Source organism: Bombus fervidus, chromosome 18, assembly GCF_041682495.2.
Source record: "Bombus fervidus isolate BK054 chromosome 18, iyBomFerv1, whole genome shotgun sequence".
Lineage (NCBI taxonomy): Eukaryota > Metazoa > Arthropoda > Insecta > Hymenoptera > Apidae > Bombus > Bombus fervidus.
In genome coordinates, this window is record NC_091534.1 from 308,701 (window position 1) to 319,761 (window position 11,061).

Genomic DNA, 11,061 nt, shown 5'->3' on the forward strand with positions numbered 1-11,061 from the left:
CGAAGCATAAAAGGAGTCCATGTGCGCAATTTCTATGTATTATTTTTCTGAAAAGTTCTTTATCTAAGACTATTTGTTATACTGTATGCAATTCTATAGACATTTCTGGAGAAAGAACCGCCCAGAAAAGATGTTAGAACTGTTTTTAATTCGTAGAGGTCGAAAAAAAAATATGCTGAGAGAGTATGTACGATATTTCGTCGCCGTGTTACTATTGCTCGTCCGTTTCGTATCATCGCGTTTGGAGCTACTTTCTTCGGAAAAATCTCACTCGTTCATTTTCCGCTCGAAAACGTAGTGATAACTTTTCTTACGCTGGGTTATTGCAAATTCTTGATCATTCAAATTCTTGAACCCATTGACCAACACGCGTGCTATGTTACGTCTCAATCCATATGCAGCTGTTCTGAAACGTGCAGCAATTTTGACAGCAAAGAAACGTCAGGAACAGAAAGATCTTGCTCTAGCAGAGAAGCGTGGAGTAAGTTTAACGTTAAATTGAATAATATTCGTTTAATGCATACAGATTCTAACGAAAATATTTCACATTTACAGATCAAGCTCCCAAAGACTACACCTGCCGTAAAGAGTAAATTACTCCGAGCAAGACGCGCGAAGCAACTTTTGAAATTGAAGGAAGAGAAAAATCAGAGACCCGTGGGTTTTAAAGGACGTCCTATTATGAAGCCGACAGCTAGGATAATTTCAAGACGAATTCAAAGAGCCATTGCAAAAACTGACCCCGAACAAAAAGATACACTTTTTAAAACGTTATAAATTTTTATCAACGTTTGTTGTTCATCCATGAACTTCATTTGCATCGAATAAAATATGGGAAACAACTACAGGAAGATCAGCTTTGTAATTGATGTAACTATATTTCCTACCTTTGACAAACGCTGTATATTCTGTCGAATTGGGATGAATGGGGATTTGATGGAACCCGCTGGCCATGTCCAGGCTAACGAAGTATCTCGCCTTTTGCAATCTCGCGATTTGGTCCCCAATAAGAGGTGGTAGGGGATACCGGTCCGCGACCGTATTTTTATTTAGCTCTCGGAAATCTACGCACAACCTATCCGAGCCGTCCTTCTTCTTTACGAGTAACATAGGGCTCGCGAACGGTGAGTTACTAGACCTTACGATTTTTGCCCTAATTAATTCGCTTATTCGCTCACGTACTATTCTTTGCTCTGCCTCGCTAAGTCTATAGGGGCTTCTTTGTACGGTGATGTTAGGATCGATCAAACGTATTTCTAACTGTCCCGTATTTACGCGTGTACGCGGGAACCCCGTAATAAACGAACTGTTAAATTCTTCGAGAATGGAAATCAATCGGTCTTTATCATCACCGAGCACCTCGGTGTCGACTTCGTTAATATCGATTTTATTTTCGGCGGTTTTATTACAAACATTGACTCTCGATTTTCATTCTCGTACGGCACTCCGCTATTTTATGCCCGAGGATACCACAGTAACGACGTAAATTCGATATAACGAATTCACGGTTCACGGGATAACAGATATATTTTGCTTTAAAGTCAAAGTCGGACTCGACTCACTCCTCGTGATACACTGATCGCTCGATTCACTCTTCACCGATCGTACAGACACACCAGGTCTCTGGCTAATGAGACTGCAAGCAAGAGAATGCCTTTCCGTCACGACGACGCTGCCGAGCAAAAGTATGATGGGGTGTGCCTACGGGCACGAGGTCCTCGGATTCGTCGAGGAAATCCTCCCATAACAGGCGACAGGTATGCGGGCTGATAAAACAAAGGCCGCTTGCCAATCTGAAGGACGTTAGTTAACTAAACCCCAAGATTTACAGCGGCTCCTCAGACTACCTCAACATACTGTGAATGATGCATCAACCTATGGCAACCATCCGTATGTGCCCTTAGAATGTTTAGTCTTGGCCCCAAGGCTGAGAACTCTGACAGATGTCTGTCACGGGGTGAATTCCCCTTTTTATGGACGTTCCCCGGACTCGCCTTCCGCCTTCCGCCTTCCGCCTTCCGGCCTGTGCGTCTGTTGGACCAGGCTGGCAGCCACCCGGGCTACACGACAGCCACTTTGGCTTCCGGAAGGGACGATCTACGGCCGATGGCATCGGCCGTGTCCGCACCCTCGTCGAGGGGGCCGTGCGGCGCTGACGAGATACGCCGACTACACGTTGGTGCTGGTATGGGGATCAACATGGAGCAGGACCGTCCGTCTGGCGGAACTGGCGGTGGCCTACGCGGTTGCCGCGAACAAAGGGTTGGGGCTGGAAGTATCCCCCGAGAAGTCCGAGGCGATGTGGTTTTGCCGGAAGGCCGATTACGGGACGCCTCCGGCGGACTATCGCCTGAAGTTGGTGGGGGCAGAGATCAGGGTCGGGACCAGTATGAGATATTTGGGCCTAACTCTCGACAGCTACTGGACATTCGGCGTTCACTTCGAGCGTATAATACCGTCGGCCGAGGCGACGGTGAACGCCTAAGGACGTTTGCTGTCTCGGCTAGGCGAGCCCGGTGTCGGCGTGCGTAGGTTGTACGCCAGCGTGGTGCGAGCAAAGCTCCTCTACGGAGCTCCGATCTGGACAGAGGACTTGGCGACAAACAGTCGTGATCTCCGTGAATATTATCGTCGATATGTTTCGGAAGATCATAAGATATGACTTGTACATTTGGAATATCTACACCCCTTGCTATTGCATCTGAACATACAAGTCTGAAAGTATAATACAATTATATCACAATTTTTAGAAAATATTGATCTTAATTTTCAACGAAATTATAAACAAAACGTACATTTGACATACACGTCTGTTTACGTCTGTTTTTCGACCTGTACGAATTAAAAACAGTTCTAACATCTTTTCTGGGCGGCTCCTTCTCCAGAAATGTCTATAGAATTGAATACAGTATAAAAAATTCGTCTTAGATAAAGAACTTTTCCGAAAAATAATACATAGAAATTGCGCACATGGACTCCTTTTATGCTTCTATGACAATTTACAATCACTTGAAACTATAACATTTAACAATTCCTTATATCGATATCAGAAAAATTATCTCTATTTAAAACTAAATCAATCTGCTATTGTTTTGCGCACTTTTAAATATTGGCCATCAACCAAATTGCGTGTTTTTATAAAAATTCTTGTTATTGAAAACTAGAGATATTGGAGCAATTCTGTATTCGGACTCGTGTTTGGAATAGGATACTTACTACAAGGATCACTCAGTGGATTCTATAGGTTCGAAAAAGGTTTTGATTTATTAGACAATTTTTTTCAGTTATAGGTAAAAATTTTCAGTTAAATTATATTTTATTTAACAGCTTCTGCACGTAATAAGTTCTGTTTTTCTATTTCAAGAGCAAGTATCAATATGATGAAAATAATCGATTTCATTTATAATACCACTTAGTTCGATTTTTTCAACACATGGTATTACTTTATGCGCATTATTCAACATATGCTTAAATATTTTGACTTGTTTGGGTGTCAGAATGGTTATAGCAGTGCCGGATTCACCTACGCGTCCTGTTCTTCCTGCTCTATGGATATAATCGTTAATATGCTTGCGAAGATATGACTAACCTTATAACTGAACTTATGACTAACCGTACATTTGGAATATCTACACCCCTTCCTATTGCATCTGAACATACAAGTCTGAAAGTATAATAAAATTATATCACAATTTTTAGAAAATATTGATCTTAATTTTCAACGAAATTACAAACAAAACGTACATTTGAATTTTTCCACTTGTAAATTTCCTCCTTTTCCTTGTAAAGTATATGGCGGCGCAGTCTGAGAAATGAAATAGAGAAAACTTCCGAAGTCCCTCGACCCACACGAGGAATATACAATAAGTTAAAGAGTGTGTGGGATGAGTTTGGCGGCAAATAATAACAGCTGTTACACGCATAATCTTGTCATAAACCATAATCTACTTCTCGATCAAGATGGCTACAAGCTGTCAAGACGTATCAACTGAAGCTCATAATAATCCTGTGGCGACTCATGAATTATAGGACGAAACGAAGCGTGAGCGACTCACGTTGTTGTTGTGCCTCGGATTGAGGATACCGCCTTGACATACAAAATTAGCGCGTGATTATCCTCAGGCAAAAACAATGTCGCCGCTGAGGGCAACCGTCGTTCCAAATCAAATTTGAATCTTTCAACTCCCCAGTGTAGATAAGCGGACACGATCGCGAGCGATCTATTACGAGTTATCTATTGTGAGCGATTATCGAGACGTGCGAGTATCTACGAGTTATTATAGAGTTATCCGCGAGCGATTTATTGCATCTTGTTACATACTTTGTACGAACGTCTATCGACGCTATCAGTTATTTAATTAATTTATTCGAAATACATTTCGACGGTTGCAACAGCAATCGCTCTTGTCATTTTATTATTCCAAACATTTATACATCATCCGCTACAATCCTAAGGAACCGTCATAACGTTTCTTGGGGTTATTGCTCATTGCGATAAAACCCGGGAAAAGCGGGTTGTTTTCCCAACGCCATCCTTGAGTAACCGTTGGTGGAGAATATTCGACAAGAAAAGTAAAGTATATAAAATTTGGAAAACAATAATCATGAGCAGATAAGACAGAGAAAAAGAGGGCAAGAGTAACATAAGATGCATATGAATAGAAGAAAATATTAGAAATTCACAATCACTCTTATAGTGAGGAACTTAGCGTGGAACAAATGATGGCGATTGCGGAAAACATTGATTCTGACAGTCAATAGGGATAACCCTGAAGCAAGAGATGTCTCATGGCCTAAGAAAGAGAGGAGGCTTTTAGTGGGTATGGCGCGGGCTACTGGGTATGCTTAATTGCATGTTCCCCTCTTCGCGCGCAAGAAAAAGGTTATTCTCTGATGAATAGGTATTGTTAGTGTAGGCTGTACTAAATACATTAGGTCTGCTTATTAAAAAATTCGTCACTGAGGGGGATCAATTAACGAGACAATAGCGTATTTAACAAATGAATATGTTTAATAAAACAAATAAATTTCAAGGTGTTGTCAATGAAGAAATCTGTACGGCTGATGAAAAATGCTGTCTCGATAAATTAGTTGCTGTTGATAAGGATCATACCAGAGAAGCTGGATTACATATAAATGAAATTGAAAGACTTTTAAACGACATTGATTTTAAAATGCCTTGATTTTTTGAAAATAACACTATGTATTTTTGACTTTATAGTCTTGTAACTGATGAGAAGGCGAATTCATCACAATGACCTTGACATGATCTTGAATTTATGAATGTCGAGTAAATGCAGGGGAATTATCGTAAACTTTGACATCGGTTCAACGTTTCGCAAGATATGTTGATATTTCTTGTCAGATTATGTGAGTGTTACAAATATATCGTGGACATTTTTTATCCAAAAAGAACACTGCACACTGGCACCGAAGTACCATTTCGGTCTTTATTATTTGTTACTATTTTAAATCGCATCTGCAGTGACAGTCCTATCCGAGCAACCGAGCTAAACAGACTGAGAAACCGCGCGTCAGTGAAACTGCGACAAGCAGTGAATTTAGGAGGAACAAAACGACAACGAACGCTGCCAAATGGTTAGAACTCTTAAATGCCGCAACAAATATCGCCAATCAAAATAACCAACAAAGGTAATCAAATGTACCATGTAAATAAAGCTACAAATGTTGGACCAAAAACAAACAGCTCACAAGAAGCGTAAAATCATACCAGACACAAGCGCTATGAAATTTTCAGATGCAGAAAAAGAACAATGATTACAAGACATCCCATTCCAAAATTCTTTCAGCTCACTGATATAATATGTAGTTACGGATCCGAAAGAAGAATTAACAACCGATATCGCTAAATCACCACCGTTCTACATTCGTGACCAAATAATAGATCCTCTTATGTTCTATAAGCGTGGCGGTACATGAGTCGTCGGAGGATTCGAATCGGGAGCGATTCGTATTGTTGTAGCTTAGAGTTTCAACGCAGTTTTCATTTGCTAGGTTCAAGAATAAACGAACTCCGGACAAAAATATTATCGCCGTTATGAGTAATCGGCAACCGAAATCACGTTTGAATTTTTTGAAAGTCCATCGATCGATAGCGGATCAGTCTTTATAGCGAGCGTTATTACAACCAGTATAGCGAATCAGTGTAACGAGTCATACGGTAGCGTTGAGCGAGCGACGATTATCGATCTCATTACTTAGGTTTAAAGTGATTTTAATATAGTTGACTATTACCATGTTACAATAAGTTTCTTTAATAAACTAACACGTTTAATACCATCTCTGGAGAAAAACGCCGAGTGGCATAGTAATTTAACGACTAACCTCGATAATATTCAAATGAATATTATCAATCGTACCACCTAAATTCGCTTGAAAACTATTTGTTGTATAAAAGAATATTTCAAACATCATTTGATATCGATTTGGCATCGAGCGTAATAACCACTTTTTAAATATTTCTTTTCTTTATCGAGATATGAAAGTTGCTCTGAGCTTTTCTATCATAACGTGTAATATTTGGCCTTGAAATTTCAAAACGTATCGAATACCGAGTAAAAGACTACTAAAGTATATGAGGTCTTCTTTAATTTATTTTCAATTTAAATAATGTTTAAAGTGTTGTCCATTACATTCGATGTAAGTACGCAAACTATTAATGAGAGCGAGTGACACATGTTCGAGCGTTTCCGAAGTTACATCTTTGTATGTTCCAATAATTCGATCCATAGTGTCTTCAGGTGTCGGCTGGCTCCTGATAAACCTCGTTTTTTAAATGTCCAAAGAAAGTAGTCGAGTGGCGCCAGGTTCGGAGATCGAACTGGCCATGGAATTTCTGGTCCACGTCCAAACCATCCATTAAGGAAAGATCGCCGCAACGCTTGATGCGCTTGTCATGCGTAATATACAAGACAACCGTCTTGTTGATACCACGTTGTCAGTGTTTGTAGTCATAAATCTGTTTGTAACGATGATAGTTTTTGGGATATGAGAATGGAATATTTCCGTCCAGGCAATGATCCCTCAGTATAAAAAGATCCAATTATTAAGATATAAGATTTGACGAAGCCAATGTGGATTTTCTTGTCATCGTATATAGTTATAATGCATATTTTTTATAACGGCTTGACCAAAATTCGTGAATATGGCCTCATCAGTAGACAACATATTTTGTAGAAATGTATCATTTGTATTTGTTTTATTTAAAAGCCTCTCACAAACTTTCATACGCTTTTGAAACTTTGTCCCTTGCAATTCTTCGTGCAATTGTATACGATCAGGAAAAGATTTTTGTGAATAGAAAATTCTTACAACACTTGTTTGACTAATTCTTATAGTTTGAGGTATTTTTGCCGTGTATTAATACGATGATTCTGATTGACAGCGGCAAGTATGCTATTAATTTTATCTTTGGTTCTTGCAATGTGCGAACGTTTATGCTTTGAATGGAAATTGCCAGTTTCTTCTAGCATTTTACAAAGCTTCTGCAACACACGGCGTGATGGTAGATGTTTGCCACGATATTTATCCACATAAGTGTTTCGTTATAACTTTTTCCTTGTATGCATCATAAACGAGAATCATATCCAACATTTCAATATTACTAAATTTCATTGCATCGTAGCACCTCTCCTCTTCTACCGATAATGTACTACTACGGAACTCATTTAAGCATCAATGTCGTCTGACTGAAGAAGCCAGATGTCTTTATAAACGCATGAACACGTTCACGCCGGCGTGTACCACTAGTGGCTCACGTTCGAGTCTCCCAGCGGTTCATGGTTGAACGTTCCATCAGACAGTGTTGTTTATGTATTTCTATGCAATTCTTGAAAGCATTTCAGTCAGAGTGCTGGCTGACCGTCACAACAATTGCAATACGTCGTTGTTCTTTTACCTTTCATCGTGGCATGATCTCTACCTTTTTTTTTTTTTTTTTTTTATATAAGCATTTATAATATTCCTCGCATCTTTTTCTTGACTTTTTCCAGACCCATTATACGAATGAAGAACATGTGAATCTTTTTTTGAAGGTATTTGTTTTTCAATAACCATTTGTTCAATATTGTGATTATTGGTCAAAAGTTGATCAGTAGTTTATTTTACAAGTTGTAAAATATCAATATGTTTTTATTTAATTTTTATTAATATGTTTCTCATCCCAACTTTAATGTATATACCACGAATTTGTATAATTAAGTGTATAATAATTTTTCTGTACCATTTAACTGTTTTCCATAAACAACTATAGTACGATGTCATTTGATCGGATAAATCAACATCCCTTTTTGCATTATTATACAAAAACTACCATCGGGCTTTATCTTGTCATTTTTTCCGGGAATAATTGTACACGCGTGATTCTTGAAAGCAGTTAACATACAAACTGGTCTTTTACCAGTCCATTTCAAAAATTTTAATCCGCTACGATTTTCAAAACTCATAATGTCAGCTCGTTGTTGTTTTGCGTGTGGCGGTAGACATTTTTTATTTATTTTACGGTACCATAAATAAATGCTTTTTTCTCAAAAGTTCTTCAGCCAAAGGGACAGTCGTACAATAGCTATCTATAAATAGCATGCGGCCCTCCAATAATAATCGGCCAGAAACGCAAAGTAGCGCGGGCGTAAACCTGTGTATTTAGCAGGTACGTAAGTAAGAATATTTCGGTAATTGTTAGCTTGTGCCCCATATACCTTAGTAGCTTTTTACTTGGCATTTAATGTTCTTTCCAATTGCAAATGTCGTACACTCCTTCCCGGTATCAAACAACTTTTGCTCGAAACATTGCTTTATACTGTGAAAAAATGTGAAATCGTGCAAATCGCACTGTTCTTTTAATGTTTATATCATCTAAAAGTGAATAATAAATCAGTAACATTTTTATTACAATTTCTAAATAAACACATATTTTAAATTATTAATGTCTGATCAAATTTACAAATATTTAATAATTTTCAATCGTGTGGTATATTTCGAAGCATATGGGTACATGTAATGCTACTTTACATATTTTGCATTCCCACATTGTTTCGCTACGTTTTTCATGTTTATGCAAACTTTGCAGAATCTTCGTGGCCTTGATTTCGATATTGTTCGGTCTATATGCTTGGAAAATTGACTCTAATGTTTTGCGTGCAGTTTCTTAGGTAAATCTCGGTTCGATAATCGTCCTCTCCTTTTATACTTATCTGGTAACGGTATATTTTTTAGTAATGACTCGTTTGCTGTTTGCTAGTTTGTTATTTATTTTGTTGAATAAAATGTACAGAGCAATATCTGTTCAAGCGTTCGCGAAGAGACGCGGTCGAAGTAGAGCGCGCCAACGAGAGTCGTAAATTCTCGCTACGATACGACGATCGACGCCACTAATCAGCGGATCCCCTATTTCGGTTGCAACAATAAGACTGGTTGATATGATTATATAACACTGAAATAACAGGTTAATTATACAGTTTATTCCAACAACTTTGATCACTTAAATATTTACGCGTGATGCGTGTAGGTGTGTTCTCAGCGAAGTGTTAATACGAAGTTAAGACGATGATCAATGCAACGAAAAATCAGTGAAGTTCGGTGGTGGTACTGTTGCAAAGGGAAACTAGCGATGAATGTGTCTAAAGCACGGAAAAAAGCTGGGGGTAAGGATGAGTGCTGGCCGCCCACATCGAAGGTCGTATATGGGAAAAACACGCTTTCCCGTGTTTTCCCGGAATAAACAATAATCCTAAGCAATGCTTCAACTTATAAGATACTTGTGTGGTCTTACGGGCATCAACAGTAAGAAATGCTAAAATTTATAATGGGTGTTTAAGATACGTAAAAGGAAACGTAATAAGGTGGTCACTCTGGTGGCCATCTTACCCGAGGGATGGAGTCTGATTTATATAGAGAGTCACGAGACGTAACAATATCAAAGAGCTAAAGGAAAACCTTTCGGTATTCTTCCTTTTTATTTAATTTGTCCACAGTTTGTCTATTTTATTCCTTTAGTGAGGTCAGTGGGGTGTTTTCTCTTTAGTCTTCTTTTTACGAGGGTTTTGCTCTTTTCAGCAGCAAGCTGATTCAGATACGTTGCAATTCTTCATATGGTGTGTATAATATTGGTCTTAAGACGCTTCCTTGCGGTACCCCTACCTTGATGTCTTTAACTTCAGAATATGCGTCCTTTATTTTTGCTACGAAGGTTCTGTTGCTTAGGTATGATTCGAGTAAGTGGTGGATTTATTCCAGGAAATGTTTTTTTCTTGTTTGTAAGAGGCTTTCGTGGTTCACTTTGCCAAAAGCTTTCTCGATGTGCACGAAGAGGACTGTACAGTATCGTGTCTTTTCTATTGCTAGTAAAACTTCGTTGACGAGCCTGTGCATTTGCTCTATCGTGGAGTGTTTGTCTCTGAATCCAGATTGGTGATCTGGTACTAGTTTTTCTTTCTCTGTTGTTGATTTTAAGCGATCGTGTATTACAGTATTTGGAGAAACACTGGAAGTGATGATATTGGTCCGTAAGATGCTGTTTGGTGTGGGTCTTTGCCTGGCTTAGGTAACATTACGATCTGTGCTAGTAGATTAGGAAAATATTGTATTCTTAAAATTTCATTGAATATTATTGTCATTAATTGTACTGGTTTTGGGGGAAGGTCTTTCAAGATTTTACCACGGATTAGATCGATTCCTGGTGCTTTATTGTTTTTTGTTTTCTCCATTATGATCCTAATTCCTTGAGCTGTGTATTAGGTATGGCGCGGTGCTTGTCAGTCGAGCTACTAGTATTTTGCGCATCTTTGCCTCAAGGACATTTGATTTTTCTGTTGTTAACAATCATTGTACGGAGTAATATGTAACAGTATTATATGGAGTAAATGTATTACAAAGATGGTTGGAGAATTCTGCAGCTTGCTCTAGTCTGCTTTTCTGATTGCTGGCATTAGTTTCATCGGCTCCTTTGTTTTTATTTTTATTTTTATGAATTTTGAGAATTCGTTATTATTATGATCTTTTATTTTACTTTTTATCTCCTTTGCAAGCTTGTTCACATGTTAT

General features: G+C 38.5%; 1 protein-coding gene across 1 annotated transcript; it reads left to right on the forward strand.

Moving 5' to 3' along the window:
• Positions 1-340: 340 nt before the first annotated feature.
• On the forward strand, positions 341-851 carry LOC139996506 (uncharacterized). Its single transcript, XM_074112156.1, has 2 exons — positions 341-481; positions 556-851. The coding sequence occupies exons 1-2, from the start codon at positions 377-379 to the stop codon at positions 775-777; spliced, it is 327 nt and encodes a 108-aa protein (XP_073968257.1). The 5' UTR covers positions 341-376; the 3' UTR covers positions 778-851.
• Positions 852-11,061: the final 10,210 nt, after the last annotated feature.